Source organism: Anas acuta, chromosome 3, assembly GCF_963932015.1.
Source record: "Anas acuta chromosome 3, bAnaAcu1.1, whole genome shotgun sequence".
In the NCBI taxonomy this organism is placed as follows: Eukaryota; Metazoa; Chordata; class Aves; order Anseriformes; family Anatidae; genus Anas; species Anas acuta.
Window position 1 is genome coordinate 1,623,925 of NC_088981.1, and position 22,099 is coordinate 1,646,023.

The 22,099-nt window shown below is 54.9% G+C and overlaps 2 protein-coding genes across 4 annotated transcripts in view; both read right to left on the minus strand.

Annotated features, from left to right (window-relative positions):
* Window positions 1–10,735, minus strand: part of ZC3H6 (zinc finger CCCH-type containing 6) — a 34,172-nt gene extending 23,437 nt beyond the window's left edge. The window contains exon 1 of one of the 2 annotated variants that reach the window (XM_068675186.1): window positions 10,284–10,735. In XM_068675186.1, the coding sequence (XP_068531287.1) occupies window positions 10,284–10,597 (314 nt within the window). In that variant the 5' untranslated portion in view covers window positions 10,598–10,735. Of the gene's footprint in view, window positions 1–6,494; window positions 7,299–10,283 lie in introns of those variants that run through there. The other variant, XM_068675188.1, reaches the window with a different exon arrangement.
* A 4,272-nt stretch (window positions 10,736–15,007) lies between these two features.
* On the minus strand, window positions 15,008–21,795 carry FBLN7 (fibulin 7). Of its 2 annotated transcripts, XM_068675193.1 has the most exons (8): window positions 21,162–21,782; window positions 19,502–19,661; window positions 19,120–19,299; window positions 18,122–18,247; window positions 17,853–17,990; window positions 17,632–17,769; window positions 17,080–17,218; window positions 15,008–16,931 (listed from the first exon to the last, which is right to left on the minus strand). In XM_068675193.1, the coding sequence occupies exons 1-8, from the start codon at window positions 21,252–21,254 to the stop codon at window positions 16,559–16,561; spliced, it is 1,347 nt and encodes a 448-aa protein (XP_068531294.1). In that variant the 5' UTR covers window positions 21,255–21,782; the 3' UTR covers window positions 15,008–16,558. The 2 variants fall into 2 exon arrangements, with proteins under 2 accessions (XP_068531294.1, XP_068531295.1); XM_068675194.1 differs by lacking the exon at window positions 17,853–17,990 and having other exon boundaries at window positions 21,162–21,795.
* Window positions 21,796–22,099: the final 304 nt, after the last annotated feature.

Genomic DNA, 22,099 nt, shown 5'->3' on the forward strand with positions numbered 1-22,099 from the left:
AGTGCAAAGATCCCATCACCCCAACACCACGAGCTAAACAAAGCCTGGCTGAAGGCAGCACGCTGGCACCGATCCTGTCCTATGAGCCCTCCACAACAGAAGTTGGTTCGCCTCCAAAGGCCAGGGAAAGAACCAAACTTGCTGATGGATCACGCCCTCTTCCACGATCCCCAGACACTTGGAAGTTGATGGATATGTGGAATAAACCTAAACAGCATTTCCACTGCCCCAAGTGTATTTCTGGTACATCCCCAAAATGGATTAGAGAGGCACAGAAGCCAAGTAATTTTTAGAGGAGAATCAGCCTGGTAAAATCTCTGAAAGACCAGTTAGACAATCCTGTGGTTATGGAAAACAGAAACCCACACGTCCAGTAACTCACCGCCACTCCGGTACTTCCAGCGTAACACCTAACATCCAGACTTGGCTTTAACTTACCTTTCTGACTCTTACTCCCCTCAGTTTTACAAACAGCATCCTCTGTCTTCAAAGATTTATGACCTGGGCTCCTGAAGCCCAAGATACACAAAAGTAGCTGCATCTTCTCAGTACGCTAACAGTCAGAGCCCTGAAGCATTTTGAGGAAACTGGAAGTTGTTTTTCCCCTGTTGGGACTGTTTTTTTCAATCCTCCTAATGCGATTACTTGGCATACATGCAAATACAGTAGGTGCCACGTGAGAATCTAACGAATACTCCTGCATGCTTTAAGAACTTCCAGGAACAACATCATACAGCCAAAATGGGAAACTTTATCATCAAACATTATTTTCTGTTCAGTTCATTTTTGGTAGGTTCGATTCACAGCTGAGGAAAGGTCTCCTTTAGAAATTTAGTTTTGTTTTACAATGTGATGCCCTTGACTTTGCTTATTAGAATAAGCCTTAAAGAGAACGTTAATAACCAAGAACGTCCAAAAGCATTACCAACACTAGAAAAAGCAAACAGAACAAAACAGTGTAAGTTGCAAACCTCTCCCTTTTACTTCCTGCACACAGAGAATTGCTGTAGAAAAAGGGCCCAGTAACAAGACTGCAAACATTACCAACGATCAAAACTCTAGCACATTAAGCAAGAAATTATTTTGAAGCAGCTACTCATTTCTGGTGACACCTGAATTTTACTGTCCAAATAAATGTATGTACACACAAGTCCATTTCTTCCTAAAATGAGTGCATCGTTAAACCTTCACCTCTTCTTTCTCCAATTAGTTCTACAAGAGATAGGGTCTCATAAAACACCCAGGATGTCCCAAATCTCATCTTCTCACATAGCAACAGCACATTAACAGCCCTCAGTTCCCAGGAGCTGCTAACAGCATCATGCACCTATGCTGCTGACCTCTGCAGTAAGGCTGTATGATGCAAGAGAGAGAAAACACGGGTGTTTTGGGCGCTGCTCAGGAGCCATGCAGCGAGGTGACTGCACGGCCCTGCAGCTCACATCCATCTGCTTGCTCTCTCCTGCTGCTGCCACACCATCAACCTGCAGCGCCCTCACAGCTAACACGGTGCTGCTAGAAAATCCTCACGAGCACAAGAACTCAGCTGCATCCCACAGCACAACGGTCACACGTCTCAAGGAAGACATAAGAGGTCTACAATTCATTACCTGAATTTGCCCCAGTGATCTGCTACACTAATTTTTCTGACTGAGTAAGGGAAGAGCTACAAAGAGCAGAAGCTGTTCCTGCCGCCAGGCAGCCAGTGTCCAGTGGCAACTGCTGCTGGCCTTTTCCACAGCGTTGCACTGGTTACATCCAGCAGCCTGCAGGTGTCCTTCAGGTTTGACCCCTCTGCAAACGCACAGCTACAAGAAGTGACAGAGATTCACACAGACTACCTCCTCCACCCCAGGAGGACGAGGACTGACAGCCACGCAAGTCAGACGCAGTTCTGCCACTCCCGCAGTGTTTGCTGGACAGTAAGTAAGCCTTGTTTGCCCATCGGGCATATTTGGGAGTGGTTTTCTCTTCGTTTCCTATTTTCCTAATGTCAAAGCCAGTTCTGAAAGCATGTTCAGAACCAATAAATCACTACAAGGCTGCACTCAGGGATCACAAACAACTTCAAGTTAGCGTGAATGCATTCGTTGGTGATTAACTATTGCTAAAAAAAAGTCTCCGAATCCAGCTACAAGTAAGCATTTTCAAATCAAACTATGCACACGTCCACAGAGGGCATTTATGAACGGGCAGAATAAAAGCCATGCAAGTGGTCCACTGTGACATTAAACACGGATGGGAGCCTTGCAGCCAGGTGGGCTGGACGGTACGGTGATGGATTAGACAAGATCCTGAGCCCTTCAGCTCCACAAACGCCGCCCAATCTGTGCTGCTGCGGTGCTTCAGGGAGCTGATGATCCACAAGGACCAAGACAAGACACCAGCCAAGCAGCCTGCAAAACAGTGCTGGCTGAGCAGCAACAGAGGAAGCGTGTAACTCAGGTGTACAACGTGGACTTGAATTTACTGGTACCCATCCCGTCTGCAGCCAGCCACTTGCATTTTCCCTCTGCCTCCCACGGACTGACTTCCCAGAGCAGTTCTGCATTAGGGTGACCCAGCCCAGCCTGTCGTATCAGCAGTTTGAAATCGTGTTAACCAAGGGCAGGAGTGGAGAAGTGGTTCACTGAAAGGGAACAGGGAATGCCTAAGGGCGCTGGAAGAAGAAACTGGGAAAAGAAAATAAATACAAAGGAGCAACTGGGTGAAGTCTCCGTTCACCTGGTTTGTCTGGACATTCCCAGGGTACATGTGGCTGGCGAAGGAGGGCTCTGAAGGGCAGCACACAGCTAGAAGCAGGCAGGCTCCTAATCAAGTACTCTGGCCACTTTCTAAAACTCAAATTGGTTTATCTTGAACAAGAAAGCGACCATCAACTGAATTTCAAAACATAAAAATGATATTCAATGGATAACAAAGAAGTGTGCAATATGGGGGTTTTGCATAGTTCTTGGAAAAAGAACCTAAAATATAGAAAAGCGTGACTTTGCGGCGGCATTGCCAAAAATCAGGACAATTTTCTCAAGAAAACTTTGTACAGGACGTTTGGATGTCCATCAGAGAGCTGTCTTAGATGCAGAATTTACTTTGCTGCGCCACAAACAAGTAAAAAGGGGCCTGAGACTTACATGTTAAACGCAGCTCCCAAGACCAGGCTGGCTACGGAGGCATTGCTTGCACCTCCGTGACCTGCGAGTTAGCATCTCACTGCTCACATCTCACTGCTCAGCCCTACCATTAGGTCACTGCTATTTTTAAAGCAGTTCGTACTGTAGGAAAACACTGCGTATGGAGATTAAATGCCAGCAAAGCAGAAAGGCCAAACAGAAAGAACCAATACCAACAGGACGTTTTCTATCTAATTACATACAGAGAGACAAAAAAGCCACCCTCCAACTCACAGCAGAAGATACCTTCTAGCATTTCTGGCAATTGTAAACCTGGCACCGCTTTCAAACACAGAACTATTTGTAGCAACCAAGTCTTTGTATTGTCTGTAACAGCTCAATATTAGTCAGAAAATCAAAGCCTGCAGGAACACTGAACTCTTAGGCTTGCAGCAAGCCTTCGGTCTTATCTGAGGCACAAAGGCATGCAAGCGGGAGCCCCACCGGCCGCATGCAGGACGGGACAATGCCTACAAAGCAAGAGCTCGGGAACAGCAAGCGGGCGTGCCAGTACCCGCAGACCATCACGCCGAGCAGGCCGTGCTGATGGCCGGAAGAATGCACGCGTTGCACACACGGCAGTTTCCACACCAGGGCTCCTTGTTTAAAGCTGTGCTTTAAGTCTCGCCTTGCTGATGGCAAGCCGGAGCCGAGTTTGTGTGTGTCCCAAGGGGACTTGGTTCCTGTGAATTTATTTGCTGTTGCCGAGTTTGCCTGCACCCTGCCTCCGAGTTCTTTCTTACTCGTGAAAAATTACCTACATAACAAGCAATCCGTAATAAAACGTAGCCTGACAGGACAAAGAGACGAGATAGCTGCTATCTGGGCGTACACAAAGTCTCAAACACACCAGGAGAGGGCACGTCCCCACAACGAGTTAACTAAAAATATTTCAAGAATGAAAACCCTTCCTTACGTAACCAGCTGCCCCATCTATAAAGCAGGACAACAAAGACCCTGGATCAGAACAGCACTTCCATCTTGCAATGCCCTGAGTGCAGCCAGGCAAGGTTTTTCACTATTTCCTCCTGCTCACAGCACCAACCAACTTCCTCACAGCTCTACAGCTCGGTTCAAAACCAAACTCCTAAATGTTCAGAGAAATGCCATTAATTCATGCTGCACACATCGATCTGGTCTGTTACGTGATCTCACCACCTTCCTATTACGGTCTGCATCTGGAGTAAACTGGGCTGGCTGAGCTACCAATGCAGCAAAAAACCTGAATGCAAGATAAAACAGAATGAAACTAGACGTACGACTTTCAAAACACCAAACTAGCACTAGAGTAAAACTCCAGCTCACATTAGCTTAGAAAACAAGCGTATCAGGCTCTTGCATCTTTTCTACAGAACTGACCCAGAACATTATACCTCGCTCTCAACTTACTACAAAGGAGACTTGAGCAACCAATTCAGCACACAAGCGCGCTGACAGCTGGCCTGTAACCCCCAGCCAACCCTGTCTTCTGGGGCAGGGAAAGACCCTGGGCCTGTCTGGGCCTCACAAGTAAGCAGCTCCTGGGGAAATTCTGTAAATTTCAGCTAGATAAATATTACATTTTGACAGGATTGCATGTACATATCTAATACAATACCACTACTTATATTTAGGGCTTTTTTTTTTTTTTTGATAACACTCTAGGTGTATTAAGAGTCTGGTTTACTATACGCATCTCAGGTCAAAGGACAGAAGTTTTCCAGAAGTCTTGCTGATATAAAGTATTACTTAAAAGGTATTTGTTTTTGTTATTCTTCTGCTCTTCTGAAACTAAAGCATTATAAAGCAATGTTTATAAACAAACGTATTAGAAGTACATCAGGCTACTAAGTAGCACTTATTTATTCTATTTCATAATTTACCAGTGTCAGGACAAGTGCACTGGTGAGAACAGCTGGTAAGAGGAACTCTGTTTGTCAACATCACATGAGGAACTCTACACTAGAAAAAATATGCTTCCAGCAGAAGAGCAGATGAAGCTTTTTTGTGCTTGTCCTCAATGAGAACTTTAAAACACAAAGCATCTTAAAACCCTGAAACAGCATCTGCAGTAAAAAGTCACAGACCTAGGAATGCCTACACCCTAACACATCTCTGCTGCTACTGCTGAAACGACATAACAAGGAGATGGTGGATCTTCAGCCATCCCAGTGTATCGCTCTTTTGCTTTTCACATATCACTTTTGGAACACACAGTGAGACACAGCTTACGCTATTTCAAAATTAAACACAGGAAGCTGGGAGCAGGAATCAGGAGCTCTGAGGTCTGCCCTGAACCAGTCGCTAAATCCCAGTATGATTTTTGGACCAGTTGGCTCAATTTGTACGGCCCTCCGTTTCCCCTTTTATAACACAGAATTTATGACTCTTCCTCCAGCGAGGGAACTGTTACATTTGCTCACAGACCCTTAGGTGTTTTTCAGTCCTCTGAAACAACTACCAAGCATGGTTGTGGAGCTGTGTGGGGCGGACAGAACTGAAAGGCGGCTGTCACAAACCGTCATTTTAACTCCTGCACTCGTGTTACAAATGCTGTGAGTAGATGTACGCTGAAGGACTGGTAGCTGTCACCCTGAAACAGTATTTTTGGAACTAGTTAGGAAGGCCAGAGCTGCCTGGAGAAAGGATTTGAATTTCCAGCAGCTGCAGGAGAGAGAGGGAGGGAGGGAGGAACAGAGGTCCTTTCACCAGGAACAGGACTCTGGCTTTCTGCGCATGGGGACTGAGAGATGGCAAAGATAACGTCAGTCAGACCTTAATCTGCATAAAAAAAAAGATCCAGTTAAACGTGTAAGGTGTAATCTGGCAAGAAAATGACGTTAAACATGGACCTGGTGAGATTCTTTATAAACAAAAACAATGTGGAAAAAAAAAAAAAAAGAAGAAAAAAAAAAAAAGAAAAAAAAAGCAACTCAGAACACCCTTTCCTACCTGACTAGCAGCACCAGGGCAAGGGAGAAAAAGAACAATGGTGACATTCAACAGACACCCGCTGGAAAGTGCAATTTATGGAAAGAAATGGAAAACGGCCCCCCTTTCCCAGGCAGAATAAATAAATGAAGATGTATAAAAGGCATGCATTCGAGAAAATAAAACCCTGCTAACAATGCCCCTGCAGCCCCGTGAGCCCCCCGGCCCCCCGCCCCCCTCACCCCAGCCTCGCAGCCTGGAGGTGACCTGCCCCGCAAACCTACCGCCACCGTTAACCCCCTCGGCACGTTAACCCCCGGCATCATCAGCATCATCAGCATCAGCATCACCACCATCACCCCACTACTATCACCATTATGAGAAGCGGAGAGAGAGAGAAGAATGTTACTCGACCTTTCGTCCCCTGCATGTTGCCTGTCAGAGTCGGGCATGTTTGGGTCAAGAACTGGGTTTGGGGGTTTGGAGAACAGGCTTTCAAAGGCCATGGTGCTGGCCGTGGTGTGGTGAGGAGGAGGAGGGAGGTGGAGGAAGGCAGGACACTGCCGCTGCCCGTGGTGCCGAGGGAGGAGGCGGCGGCGGCGGCGGCGCGCACGGCCGCTCTGGGGGCGGCTCGGCGAGGAGGAGGAGGAGGAGGGCCGGTCCCCCAGTGAGGAGAGACGATGAAGGTCGCACTCACGGTTACCTAGTGGGACACTAACGGGCACTCAGCGCAGGGCGAGGCCGCCCAGGCTGCGCCCGGCCGCCCCGCGCGGGCGGGAGGAGGCGGAGGCGGCGGCGGCGGCGGCTCGGAGGAGCCGGCGGCGGCTCGGAGGAGCAGGCCCGGGGCACAGGAGAAGGAGAGGACACACACACGGGGCGGGGAGGTGCTGGTGGCCGGAGATGGCTGCCCTACTGCTTCCTTACAAACATGGCGCCCGCTCGAGGCACTCTCACAAAATGGCGGCAGCGGCGGCGGCGGCGGCGGCAGCAGCAGCGACCCCGGCGGCGGCGGCGGCAGCGACGGCGGCGGCAGCGGCGGCCCCGGCGCCGCCCCCAGCTCGCTCGGCACCCCCGGCCCGCGGGCCCGCCGCCACCACCGCGTCCTCCGCGCCCGTCGGGGCCGAGACGGCGTCGCCCGGCGCTGGCCGCCGCCGCCGCCCGCGGCACGCTCCGGGTCCGGCTCCGGCTCGGCTCCGGCTGCGCCTCAGCCCCGGGCCCCTCCTCCGCCGCCGCGCGTCACCGCGCCTCACGCGGCGCCCATTGGCGGCGGCGGCGCCGCTCGTCACGCGCCCGTGACGTCGGGGCCCGCCCCCCCCCTCCCCGCCCGCCCGCCGCTGCCGCCGCCCTGCGCGGGCGACGTGTGCGCGCGCCTGCCAGCGGGGGGGCGGGGCCCCGCCGCGCCGCGGGCGGGCTGGCGTCACGTGCGCGCCCCGCCGCCCGCCATGGCGGCCCCGCGCCCTCTCGCGAGAGCTGCGGGGCCCCAACGCTGCCTCAGGGGCGAGGCGGCCTGCGGGCCTGGCTTTCTTTTTTTTTTTTTTCCTTTTTCTTGGTTTTTTTTGTTTTGTTTTGTTTCAAGCACCCGGGAGCGGCTGGCTGCAGGCCTCCCCGCCGTGCCGCAGCTTGTATAGGAGTCCCGGGTTTCTGCTGTCCCCTTCTCCCGAGTTTTTAAAGAGAGAAAAACGCTTCTAGAAGTTAAAAAAAAAAAAATCATATATGTATTAAAAAAATAAAACACACGAACAAAAACAAACAAACAAAAAAAACAACCACAACTCTGGGTACCAAGCACCTACCAGCATATCCTAACAGAATCAAAAAGAATAATAATAAAAATAATAATAAATAATAATAATAATAAAGTAAAGACTCCCCTTTCTCTCCCTCAGCCACCCTAGCAATGACCCGAAGCAGCCCCAAGCCCCACGGGATGGAGGTGCAGCCTCAGCCCTCTGAGGGCCATGGGTTTCCCCAGAGAAATCCTCCCTGGGCACGGGCCTGCTGCTCACCTCGCAGGTCTGAGGTGTCCTCACAGCATCACAGCCGCTCGGACACTTTGTAAAGCAGCACTGCCTTTTAAAGCACCTCATTTAGCCCTCATTTCCACCCCTGTGCTCTAGAAAGCACGGCTGTGTGTTTCAATAAACTGCATTATCCTGTTAAAACAGCCCCTGCCTTCCTCTCCTCCGAGCAGCCTGCGCACAGAGGTTGCGGCTGGCTCCTGTACCAGAATTAAAGGATCATAATTTGAAAGAGCTATTAATCTGCTCTGCCTGGAAGCTCAGCTTGGTACGTAGGCTACCAGCTTCACCAGGTCCAGTATTTCAAAAAAATATAAAAATAAAAATTGCTCTTCCTCCCCCCCCCCTCCCCCCCAAATCTAGTTCAAGTTTGACTCCTTTCATCCTTTCAGCCAGACCAAGGCACTTTGGAGTTGTTTAGTCCCAAATCCCTAGGGCAACCAAACTGGGGGGGGGGGGGGGGGGGGGTCCTTTCCACTCAGTGAAACCACAGAAGACCAACGTATCTTATCATCTCAAGGATGTACTTACTGGAGAACACCTTCAAGCCATCGTAAGGATTAATATCTAGACATGACATAGGCAATAGCCCTAATTTTCAGGCTACATGGGAAATTCAGGCCTTTTGGTGACCGTGTTGGTAGTTCCTCTCTAACAAAACTGTGGAGACTGCCATCCACAGCTGAGCTGCACCAGATCGCACAAATGAGAGCCCCAACCATGATGACCAACAGCTTCAGAAACAGCCTTATTCTCTGATACAATAGAAAAAGGAGAAAAGAAAAAAAAAAGCCCTATGTCATCCTCCTAGCCTCCCACTACACTTCTCGAAATAAGAGCATTTAAAATCAGCATGACCAGGGCCTATAGAAGTATGAATGTTAATTCAGACTGATAATAAAATTGTTACTTAGAGAAGAAATTATTGGCCAGCACAGGATTAAAATCTCTACTGAAAAGGCAATCCAGATGCTTTTATCATCACCTCAGTGATTTTGTGTGTGTGTGTGTTAAAAGGGAGGACATTCAACACTCATTCAGAAATCCATAATAAAGCCATGGAGCAGGACGCTGAAGAGCTGCACTGAAATCAATAATGCAACAAAGACAAATGGAAGCCTTGTGCTTTATCTCATGCGATGGTTGGGGCAGGTCCCACCTCTCTTCAGCAGCACTTGCTGGCTCACACAGCTCAGATGGCCACAATCCAACGTTCCCCATGCTCTTATTACTCTGTAGTCTATCAACGTGGATGGTAACTCTCCTCAGCATCTCTTTCCGTGCATGTTGCTTTGCATTTTCAATGAATTTCATCCTCTTCTGCTGTACTGTGTCTCTAAGTTATGTACCTTAACCTTAGGATAGTCTTGTCCAACTCAAATAAATAACATCAGCTGCAAATGTTGTCACTTCATTGCTCATCGTTTCTTCCATAAACTTATTCCTACATATCTATTTACAACAACACTGGCACCAACACAGACACATCCCACCTGCCAGACCACTGCATGCTGAGAGCTGGCCGTTCATCCCTGCCCTGGTTCTGCTGACTCTCGGCAGTTCATAGTCCCTGAGAGAGCCTTGTTTGTTGTTCTCTAACAATTTTAATGTTATTTCTTTTAACATTGTCTTTTGAGGGACTTTGTCAAAACTTTCTGGAATAAAACCAAGTAAGTTACATCAACTTATTTTCCTTTACAGGCTAGTCTCCTTGGCTTACAGGGCTTTTCAGGACATATGACTCTCTTTTTCCAGTGCCAGCAATCCTAACACAAAAATAAAAGATGAGAACACCCACGTTGGTCCCCATTTGGGAGGGGTGATCCTCCAGTTGCTCTGCTCTGACATAGAACATTTTTCCCCTTACAAACAAGAGAGTGTCTTTTCCCATTTCCTATGCCTGATCACCTACAGTGGCTTACCACCGAGGCTCGTTACAAAGTCCAGCAGAAGACATAGTTGAGCGCCCAGAAAAGCTAATGAAGCCTGCCTTCTGCACTGCTGGCCGAGCTTGCTGAAGTGCATTCTGCAAACAAAGCGCTTCCCATAGCAGAAGCATTCCCATTATCCCATTAGAGTTTCACTTGTGCAATGGCTTGACTCACGCTGCAGCTTTCCGCTTGGCACTGCAGAGAATTCCTCTCCCTGCCTGTTTTGCTTCCAGCAGCCTGAGGTGGCTCCTTACCTCCAGGGCATCCTCCCGCCCCTGCCCTCCAGAAGGGCTCTTCTGCGAGGAGCTACAGGCAATGCTGTTCCCCACCGAGTCACCTCTGGAGAGCAGAAATGCCCAGAGAAGCCAGCTCCTCTTGATCCCCCAGCTATTGCAGCTGGGACAGTTCCTGTCCCTGCGGTTTCCCGTTTCCCATCTCTGGTTCTTTTGCCATCGGGCAGCCTGGCTGTGCTCCAGGCTGTGGAGGAGCCATCTCCCCACGGCCACACCTCCATGCCATGGCAGCCAGGCACCAGGACCTTAGGATCCCTGCTGCTGCGGTGCTGCATGCCAGGCTAGTTCCCAGCTAGGCAAGCAGAGTTGGAGATCATGGCCAGGTTCAACCAAGCATCCAGGCCAACACACACATTCATGGAGAGGAGGCAGGTCCTAGGTCAAATCAGCAAAGCGATCTGAGCTGGAGACCAGTGCTGCCACAGCACAACTCAGGCAGGGACTGAAATGGGGCTCCAGGAAGCACGGGCAGGGGCATGGGTGGTGGCTCCAGGTGGGGCTGCTCAGGGCCATTAAGGCTAATTAGTGTCCTTGGTATGTGAGCATCCCCATGTGCTGTTTGTCAGCACCATCTCCCCAGGCGATAGAGAAAGAAGAGAACTTAAGATTTAAAATAATAGTCTGGGTCCCGCTTTTATTGCAGCACACACAGGTCTTCTCCAGCGTGGGGCACGTGGAGCCCTCTCCGTGCAGCCCCGGGGAAATCCTGGCACTTATTGGTGCCAGGACCCCTTTGGGACTGTAGCACCGGGTCTGCTCCCTGCTCGGGTGGACAACTCCTCTTTCACCTTGTGGGTTGGCACAGGAGCTGTGTGTGCTCCTCAGGCATACCCACAAAATTAATTTTAAATGGGCAGAAAAATGTGTCAGCACAAGCAGGGTAAAACTGTTTATTTAAACATCCTTACATGTGTGTTTGCGTTGTCAAGGAAAAAGGTATGCCTGTGAGAAGTTCGTGAATGGCTCTTTTTTTCAGCCTTTTCAAAGTATAACTAAATTTGGCAATATCAGCTAAACGAATTCCCCAGTACGCTCTCTCAGATATCACAGATATACTGGGATCTGGGGTATGGTGTGTAGGGCTTAGCAACATACCTAGCAACCATAACAAATAAAAATGTCATGGTTCAGCTCCTCATTAAGGCCCGTAACAGGATTAATAAGTGGTGTGGAATGCGTGCTCGTGCTTTCACTTTAGCGAGGATTCAAAGCGTGATATAAATCTGCGGGGTGGGAGGAGATGGCACAGCGCTAATGTATGTGCTGCGCGCCAGCATGGCCTTCTCGGAGCTGCTGGCCTGGCGCTGCTGCAATAAAATTCAGATCTTAAAAATAGCTTTGCTGGTGTTCTCTTCTGTGTTTAGCAAGAGAATTGTCACTGCTGCTTGTAGGGATCTGTCTCATTCGGCTGAGGGTCTGATTGGTGGGTGAGTGATGGTGCCTGGTGGCTTGGCCGATTCACTAGGTTGCCCAAAGTTGTGCAGAAAGCTTCAAGACCCCGTTCCTGGGCTCTCTGACGTTGGGATATTCTGTGTGACCACGTGGGCTCACGGGTGAGCAGGAGGGATGCCTGCAGGGGCTCCAGCACCCCGTTCTCATGCGCCTCAAGGAAAGAAATACCCCCAGGCCTTCCCCGGTGGGATACGCCAACCATGCCTACTTTAGCTGTTGGAAGGTCCGGATGGTCCTTAGCTGAGCACATGCCCCACGTGCTCTGCGTTTTCATGGGCTGCCAAGTGGGAAACAGTTGAAATGAGGTGTTGTTTCCTCCTCCATCGCAGCCCTTTGGGATGGGCTGGGATGTGCTCGGGCAGGCAGTGCCGGCTCCGCTTTGTTCCTTTGGCTTTGCTCTGGGCTGGATAGAAGAGTCACCGAGCAGGGCAGGTGGTCAGGAGCATCTGCTCCTCTCTTCAGGCCCCACGAGCAGGCACAGAGCACAGCAAGGTGACTCCCAATCCCTCCCGGAGCGGGACCAGGTCGGTGCGGGTCACTTGGGAGAATATTCAGGAGGTCCCAGGCCACAGCCACGGTTAAGTCTGAATGACTTCTCTTGGAGCAGTTTCTCGTTTTGGTTCCCCTCTCCTTTTATGTGCTTTGTGGGCCTTGTAGACATTCCAGGCATTTCTCTGCGTACTTAGATTTGGGGATTATTGCCTTCCAAGCAATGCTGGGGACTTAGTGCTGGACTTCAGCTATCTAAGCTGTTTCTCGGCCCCACTTGCCAAGAGCACTAAAGTATGTCTGCCACACGTGAGGGCTCTTCACCCTCTGTTAATTACACCTACACTGCTTCCCTGATTCTCTGCTGCTTCTTGCCCCGTCAGGAGCACACCACATGGCCCTGCATGGCTCCGTGCATCCCACCTCCACCTCCATGCGAGGCCTTCAGCTGCTCCACACCGAAGGGGGCATCCAGGGTTTGTCCTGGGCTCGGCTCATGCCCACGAGCCCCAAGAGGAGTCCCTGTGTCTGGTGGAGCCTGTGATTCGCTCCTGAGTCACCGCACGCCTTCCTTTCCCTGCTGCTGCTGGGCCCCTGCCAGCACCCTGCTCTGCTTGCAGGCTCCCCCACGGCCACAGCCTTTGCAGGGCAGGGATTTCGAGCTGCGGTGATTGGGATGCAGGTGGTCCATGGGCCCCAGCAGCTGTGGGTTCGGGCTGCTAGACATCAGGCACAGTGGCTGTGCCAGGGTGTCCCCTTTTGACACCACCACGCCGATGGTGGAGCCACCTCCTCCTGCGTCTCCACAGCGCCGGCTTGGGGACCCTGTGCTGGAGGGGGACGGAGGCTCACCCTGCCGCCAGACACTCCACATTGCTACTGTGTCCCCAGCCACCCTCCTCGGTGGCTTTGGGGCTCTCCCAGGGCATGCAGAGCACGTCTGGAGCCAGCTGCATGGGGACCGCTTGCTTTCAGTGCCCGTAAGGGGAGCGTAGACAAACCTAGCTATTTCTTGGGCTCGGAAATGTTATTATCCCAACGCGAAGTTGTATTTACTGGGACCAGAAGAGCTTCTCGCTGCACATTCCAGGCTGCAAGATGCTGCAGTCACTTCTCTGGGAAGGGGAAAAATCTCCTGCAGTCAGCTCAAATGCTGGCCAGAGGCTTCCAGCCCAACCCAGGCACTGCAGAGCCAACCTTAAACATTTCTGGGGCTGAATGAGAGATGGCGCAGCCAGATAAGGCTGAGAGATATCTGAGCTTCCCAGCTCTGATCCTGGCCCTCAGGGCAGGTCAGGAGCACCTGGAAGGACGGGCACTGCTTTGTGAGCCCTGGTGGCAGAGATGCCCCTCCGCATCTCCGTGCCAGTCCTCAGTGTCCCGTCCCAACTCGGAGAGGGGAAACCAGTTCACCCTGGCCTCGGGAACTGGGAAAATGCTGTCAGTTAAGGATTACGCTGCAAGGAAAGCCAACCTGAAGGTCCAAACACCCATCTCCAGCCCCATGAGCCAGCTAAAGCATCAGATGGAAACTATTCAGAAAGTCATCCTCTCCTGCTTCTCGGGCAGCAAGCACACTTTTGCAGCGGTGCGGATCATCCATCCCACCCGGCTGCGAGCAGGATTCGGGCTCTGCCATGCAGGGAAAAGCCCTGCATAAAAGAAGAAAAGCCAAAAACATACAGCTCCTCCTGGCAGCCCCGAGCCCAGCCGGGCCCAGGCGCTGTGGGAAGCGCATCCCCAGGCACAGGGATTTCGGCACCGTCCCTAAATGCAGCAGTGGAGCGCTGCAGAAGCATCCCACAGCAGGCTGTGCAGCTGCAGCAGGCCAGACCCTGCTCCAGCAAACCACAGGCTCTGAGCTGCCCCATCCATCATCTTCTTGCTCACAACGGTGTTTTCTTTCCCCAAAGCTGCCCACCTTCAGCTTTTCCAAAAATATAAAAAAATGAAAAGCCCCCTCTCATCTCAGCCCAGCTCCTTTACTGGAACCCCAAAGCTTCTTCTCTGAGCTGGTAAGAAACTTGTAGCTTTTTCTTGCAACGGGTAGGATTTGGGGGTTTGCAAAGAGTTTTCACTCTTCTCAAGCCCTCTCAATCCAGCAGTCCCTTTTCAAGGGACATTTCCCCTGGTTCACACAGGGCACGGAGCAGTGCAGGTGTCTTGTGCTGGGATATGAGAGGGGGGAAGGAAAGCGGCCAGCTCCCTACACAGGGAAAGCTCCTTGTAAAGGATCAAAGGGTGCCTCAAAATGGTTTATTTGCCTAACAGCCATGCTGCTCAGCCTCTTTCCCCTTGTCAGGTGGACATCCCCTTTCTCCCAGGAGCAGGACTTCTTCAAATCTGGGCTGAGTTCAAGGGAAATCAGAAAGCTGCTTTTTGAAGGACTACCAGGTGGCATCACAGAGCGCTCAGCTTTCCTCTAGGCAGGTGTTTTTGCCCTGCTGGAACAAATCCTGCTTCCACATAGCCCTGCTTGGGGTGCTTTGGCCAGGTAGTGCCTGCTGTCCCCAGCCTCTTTAGGGGCTGCCCATGCCACCAGCTGCCCGACCCCCATGCTGGTACATCCCAGCACCTCCTGCCCCTGCCCTCCCAAGCAGCATAAAGCAGCAAAAAGGAAAATAACCAGGGCAGGTTAGTGCCATAGAAAGCCAGAACCCATCCCCAGATGGCTTGGGGTGAGCATCCCCCCCAGGCACGCTGGCCACGCGCACATCGGGTACTTCATTCCACTCTGCACCTGCTCGGAGGCTATATCATCCTTTAATTGCATTAAAACCAGCATAACGAAGAAACATGCATAATGTTGGTGTGCTTTACATGCACAAGCGCTGCGCTGAGGAACGGGGCGAGGTGGGAGAGCGCAGTGGTGCCTCCCCACGGCTCGTGCAGCCGCGTCAGGACAGGAGCTGCCACCGCACCCGAGCTCTTCCTGCAGCTGCACTGACGGTGGAGGCAGGGGGGTGTTACGCAGTGAAATATTCACACCTCGACCTCCTGCAACATGAGCAGCACGTGCAGCCGAAGCGGTCACTGTCCCTGGGTCACATTCGTGCTGGCTTACCCGGGGCTTCCCCGTGGTTGCAGATGGGTGCAGGTGCGTGAGCACACGTGCCAGGGGTTTGAGGAGCTGCTGCCCAGCAGCTGAAGCACGGGGCAGCTCTTAGGTCCTTCCACCCATCCCTCCCCTCTGCTCCTCACACAATATGATGCCGAGGGCTCGCTCGTCCCTCTGGGGCTCATCCTCTGCCTGCTGGCGACGTCCCTCGTGCAGCAGAGAGCCAGCTGGGTGGTGGCAGAGGAGATGGTACCGCGGGGACGGCGTGCTGGCAGGCCAGCATGGCACAGGGGAGGTGGCAGAAGCACTGGCAGCTTCCCCCAAACTACTTCAAAAAAAGCACCAGGCGAGGTCCTCCCTGCACCCCTCTGGTGAGCTGGAGGTAACCAACCCCAGCTGGCGCCCAGGGGTGCAGGAGGCAGGGAGCAGGAACTGTAGGGCAGCACCTTGTCCCTCGAGCTGTGGGACACGATGCAGGCACCCACGCAGTGGCTTCAGTTTTAGACAGTCTCAACCTCGCTGCTTCGGAAGCAGGCTGTGAGCAGAGGCTGGGGAGAACTTGCGGCTTCTCAACGCATGCCGAGAGCTACGAGCAGTGATGTGCATTACACCACACCAGGTTCCTACGCTGCCCTAGGGCTCGCTGGGCACAGCCTCTGCCGCCCTGAGCAGCACCAAGTGCTTGAGCTCTGCCCTGCGAGCCCCGACCGGGATTTTCCCAGCTGTGGGGGAAGCCCAGCACCGAAACACCGGGAGCAGCCCCTGCCCTGCAGGCTGGGGGTCTTGGCATCAGCAGGGAGCGTTCAGGTAAGCAAGCCCAGGCCGGCACAGAGGGCTGACAGCACCAGCTTAGCTTCTTTCCTACAAAAAGGAATTAAAAAGGGAGTAAGGAACTTGGTTTCTGTCCACTGCCTTGCACCACGTATGTGTAGAGGCTATGGGCCGTCCTGCTGGAGCCTCGGGCGAAGACGATGCTCAGCTCTCGCAGCCCAGCAAGCAGATAGCCCATGCACCCAACTTCTTTTGCACCTCATTTGCTGTTTTTTTCCACCTAGGCAAGTGTAAAAGCCACCTGGAGGCTTGTGATGCAGAGGGGAGGACAGCTGGCTGCGGGGCTTCAGCACAGGCCACCACCTGCAGCGCTCCAGGCGGGGGCTGCTGAGGAGGGACCATCACTGTGGGGCTGGCCATGTGCACGTGAGACCACCCAAACCCCGCAGCCGCCCCCCAGCCCCCCCTAAAACTCGTAGGCAGAGACAAAGACGGTGATCTTGGAGAGGTGCTTGGCCTGGAAGGTGCGGTCCAGGTACTCGGACATGTCCACATCCACCTGGATGGTCTGGGGGCCCTTCAGGCTCTGCACGAGGATGAGCTCCCCGGTCTGCCGGTCCGAGCGCTGCATCACGAAGTGGCCCCGGTTGTTGCCGCCCACGATGCCGAAGCGGAGGCTGTCGGGTCCCGGCCGGCCGGGCGCAGCCGCCGTAGCCATGCGGAAGAGTGGGGTGGGGGTCAGCAGGTTGGAGGGCAGGGGCAGGTAGTGGAAGGAGATGGTCTTGGGCGCCTGGTGGCACGACCTGCTGTCCATCGGGCAGGGGTTGCGCTCGCACTGGCTGCGGAGGTGATGGAGAAGGAGGTTTTGAGGGAGCCCAAGTGGACACGGAGGTCAGTGTCCCCCTCCCTGCCCAAGGAGGGAGGTGGCGTTGGGCCAGCTTGGTGGCTACGGAGTTATTTAGGGGACAGGGCCCCCGCCACACTTACAAGGGTGATGTTTTCACATAGGTGACGTTGCCGCCGGGCTGCGGGCACTCCGGGCGGACGCACTGGAAGCCCCCTCCTGTATTGATGCACGTCGTCCCCTGCGTGCAGTTGTCCTGCGACAGGGCGCACTCATCGATGTCTGCAAAACAGGGTGGGACAGCAGGTCACCCTCCCACGGCACCCAAACATCCTCCTCGCAAGGCTCATTTTGGCAGGAAACAGGTGAGCAATTTGAAACGGATCAGGCGCCGCCACTTGTAGGCTCGTTTTTAGGTTGCATCTCCTCTTGGGACCACCCCGTTCATGTAGGGCAGCTCCGTGACTCGGCGATGCTCTCCCTGCTCTCTGCCCACGAGGCGCAGCCCCAGAGCATCGCGCACCACTTGCACGTGCTGCAACCACCTCCCTGCCCAGCAGGGAAACCATCTCTCCATACAAACCCACGGAGATTTTTGCGAGCCAAGACGCTTACAAGCAAGACAGGGGAAAAGAAAGGGGTTGGAAAAGGAAATAAAGACGGCGTTTTCCGTGTGGAGAAGCCGGGGGCCTCACCTTCGCAGCTCTTGCCGTCGGCCAGGAGGCTGTACCCTGCGGGGCAGGCGCAGCGGTAGGAGCCGGGGAGGTTGACGCAGGCGTGGGCGCAGAGCCGCAGGGCCCCCTCGGCCTGGTACACCTCGCACTCGTCGACGTCTGCGGGGACACGAGGCGCCCCTGCTCAGCCACGGCCTTGCCCGGGTGGCAGCGGCCCCACCGGCGGCCCCGCCACCGCTTACCCTGGCAGAGGCTGGCGGCGGCCGTGCCGCTCATGTGGAAGCCGGGCTCGCAGCGGCACTGCTGGGTGCGCTCCACCTGGGCGCAGCGCGGCTTGCGGCTGAAGGCAGGGTCAGCCGTGGCGCTCAAGGGCGGGGGCACTGGGGGGCACCGCGGGGCGATGGTGAGCGCGGAGCGTCGCTGCTCGGCTCCCATCCCCGAGGCTGTTCGTGCCACCCGATGCCCCGTGGGCTAGCCCGGGGTGCCAGCCCCGAATCTCGGAGCCACCCACCCGTCTGTGTGCGGTGCTGGCAGGCGGCCCCGCTCCAGGCCGGCGGGCAGAGGCAGCGCTGCTGGCTTGGCCCCTCCACACACGTCCCGCCGTTCTGGCAGGGGCTGCTGGAGCACACGCTGATCTCTGCCATGCAAAAAAAAAAAAAAAAAAAAAAAAAAAAACAACAACAAAAAAAAACAAAAACATTTCATTTCTTTCTTTTTTCTTTCTTTCTTTTTTTTTTTTTTTTTCTTCTTTTCAGGCACATTTGGCCACCCCACGGCACATTCACCGAGCCCAGATGCCAGCTGTTTGCGACGCGGTGCTGCTGCCCCAGGGCAACGCCTTTGCTGCAACGGAGGGAGCCTTCGGATGCTCTTTTAGCCCCCCATCTGTGCTGCTGGGCTCCTTTTCTCTTGCTTTTCTCAATGAGAAGAGCCAAACCACTGCCGTGCAGGCTGCAGTGGCCAGGGACGGCTGCGATACCTCCCCTTTGGTGGACTCCAATAGTCCCTCTTGCATCGGGAAGCCAGGATTGTCCCCACTCTTGCAGCTGGACCCAGCAAGCCCAAGCAGATGGACACAAAGCAGCCCCACAAGCACTGCTGCCCCATAGCCCTGCTCAGGGAACAGAACCTGCAAACCAAACGTGTCTTGTTGCCGCTTGCAGTGAAGGATGCCATGAGCCATGACCAGAAACCCCATTTGGGAGGCTTTGCCACCCCTTCCCATCCCCTCGGCAAGCCTGGGACCAGAGGCAATTCCCACAGCTGCGCAGAGCTGGGATCGGGACCTGGAGCACTGAAATGCATGAGGGGCGACAAGAAGGGCTGTAGGTGGTGATGCAGCTTCACTCTGCCCTGCTGGTTTGGAGAACCCTTAAGCAAGACCAAACCACGCTTCTCCACACCACCCTGGCCTCACCGGCCAGCCCGCCTGGTCCCAATTTTACCCTCGGAAACGCTTCCAGTGGCGGTGACCCCATCCAGCCCCCGGCGAGGGCACCGCAGCAGTACCTGTGCAGCGCGGCTCCTGCCCGCTCCAGCTGCCGTTGGCCTGGCACGTCCGCGTGCTGGAGCCCAGCAGCTCGAAGCCGGGGTTGCAGGCGAAGTGCACCTCGTGCTCCACCAGGTACTTGGTGCCGAACTTGCGTCCGCCAGCGGGGGCTTGCAGGGCGGGACAGGACACTGCAGGAGCTGCGGGGAAGGGATCAGGAACCGGGGAGCCACAAGTTGCTCCCCCCGCAGCCGCAGGTTTCTCCTGCCTTCCCAGCCCACCCGCACCTTGTGGCTCCATCCGCAGAGATGCCCACAGCACTGCCCGTGCTTTGGCCCTCGGCACCCCAAGCCGAGGCTTGGAGCGGAGCCCTCCGAGGCCCCTGCCCGCCGCGGGACTCACCGGCCGGTGGCTCCGGGGCAGCCTTGCTCAGGGTGGCGTGCAGGGCGCTCAGCCGGCTCCTCATCAGGCGCAGGCCCTCGGCGAAGCGCGTCTCCTGCCCCTTCAGCAGCTGCTGCATCTGCCGCACGGCGGCCAGGAGCTGCTGCCTGCCCAGGCAGCTCTGCGGGCGCAGCGGCCGCTCAGTGGGGCGCATGGCACCCCGCGGCCCCAGCCCCAGCCCTGCTGCCCGTGCGGCTCCCCACGGTCCCGTTCTTTGCCCAGTTTGTGACCACACTGGGGAGTTTCGCACGCGGTGGAGGAAATCCCTAGCCTGGGCACAGTGTCCTACATCTAAGAGGGCAGCACGGCGCTCCCAGCCAGGCTGCAATCGTTTCCTTAGCCCTGGGAGAGACGCTGTAAGTCATGGTTAGTCCTGCTGGAGCGAGAACCGTGTCCCACTTCCATATTACAAAATAATAGGAAAACAGATGTCTTGCGAGTTCTTCTGGGGCCAGAAACACTTGTGGGACTTCTGCCTGCAAGCTAATGGTTACCGAGGGACTGACTCATGCAGGCGACGGGCATCGTTATTATAGGTTTCCTGTGGAATTGACTGCAAACCGAAGGAAAAGAGCAAGAGCTGAGCAAAGCAAAGTCAGTTCTGGAGCTCAGAGACTTGCCGAGCACGCGGGGTGGGGGATGAACACTCCCCGGGGAGCTCACAGCCCCTTTTTTGCTGATGGGGAAAGGGCCAGGGTCTGTGCAGCACGAGGCCAGGGGCAAGCAGAGCTGGCGGAGGGGGGGAGGGAAGGAGGGGGGGGGGATTTGTGGCTCCCCAGCCACAACACTTTGGAAGGAGTTTTCTGCCTCTGCAAACAGCGACCAAGAGGGTGCAGAGGAAAAAGAGAAGCCAGCCTGAAGTGGCAGACTCAGCCCGCTCCGCAACCATCCCCTGCCCGTGCTCGGTGCCTCTCGGGGTCATGGGGGATGAGCCGGGTCCTGCCTGCAGCTCTGGGGTGCACTGCACAGGAGGAGGGAGGAAAAAGCAAATAGATGCCTGGCATTCAGCTCGCTTTAATAAACAGCTCTTTGTTAGGGCTGCTTTTAGCTTCAAGAGCCAGCGGAGCTCCCTGCGGGACACTGAACTGTAACAAACCCCCACTGCCCTGTAAAAATAGTGGTCTTTTTTGCTCCCCGTGTACTCGGTCGTGATCTCAGGCGTGGGGAAAATGAAATAAAATTATTTAAAAAAATAAATACACAAGCCTTGTTTAAGCCTTGCCGGACACTGACAGCCTCCTTGCTCACACCTCCCTCCCGCAGCTGCGGGTGCAGGGAAACCTCTCCTCCCGCCGGGCTCCGGGAGAGGGGAGCAGAGCGGCACCGGGACGCGCTCCCCAATCGCTCACCTGCCGGCTCGAGAGCTCACAAGCTGCCTGAAGCCGGGAAGGAGGCTTTTAAGGGCTGGGAACATACAATGCATTCGCACGCTTTAAGCTTCCTGCTTCGGGCGAGAGGAAAAAGAGGAAAGAGACCCCCCAACACCCCCAGGAGGCATCCCCAGGACCCTGTGGCACTCCCGTCTCCCATGGGAGGCTGAAGGACGGAGCCACGCAGGGAGACGCCTGCGGACAGCCCTGGCCCCACGCGAGAACGAGCTCCCACGCCCAGCACCGCTCACCTGGGACGCCCGCGCTGCCGGCCGCGCCGCCAGGCACAGCAGCAGCAGCAGCAGCAGCAGCAGCGGGAGGCTGCGGCGAAGCCCCCAAATCATGGTGCCGTGGGTCAAGCAGGGCTCTCGGCGGCGAGGAAAGGCTGCGAGCTCCCTCCGCCCGGCACCTCTGCCTCCTGGCTGGGATGAGTTATCCCTCCCACGCCAGCCCCGCGCACCGCGGCCGGGGAAGCCGAGCCCTGGCGAGCGGCACAGGCGGATGCCAGGCGCTCCCTGCGCCCCAGCTCCAGCCACGCTCACCCCAAATGCTGCCTGGGGGAGCTGGCTGAGGGCCCCCCTTCTGCCTGCCGGACACCCCCCAGCAGCGCCAGGCCTGCTTTCTAAGGGCTGTCTGTGGTCAGTCACACTTGCTGTCACCTTATTGTGCTGGCTGCCTTGACTTGGACGAAACTCCGTCGCCGTGCCCCCCGTTTGGCGAAGCCCATCTTGTCAGCCCCAGGTGTCCCCACGCAACGCAGATCTTTGTGGCCAGATCCACCTGGCGCCATCCTCTTCTGCAGCACCCTTTTTTTTTTTTTTTTTTGCAGAAAGGCCATTCCTGCGGCTGCTGGGGCAAGCGAGCACCGTGCAGCCCCTCGCCCACCAGCCCCAGGCTGCAGTCCCTCCCCCGAGCCCGTGTCCCCCGCTGTGTCCCCTGTCCCAGCCCGGCACACCACCACTCACAGCAGTATTTAATAACTGCTGCACTACGCGGGGTCCCTGCACCATCTGCTGGGCACGGCACAGAAATGAGAGCTGGGGCTGGAAGGCTCAGGGCTCAGGGCAGGGCTGAGGAGGCTCTTAGGGCAGATTTTTTTTTGGGGGGGGGGTCTCCCCTCCCTGCAGCAGGGTGCTCTAAATGAGCCCATGCTATGGGGAGAGAAGAAATCCACCCCCCCCAAACAGAG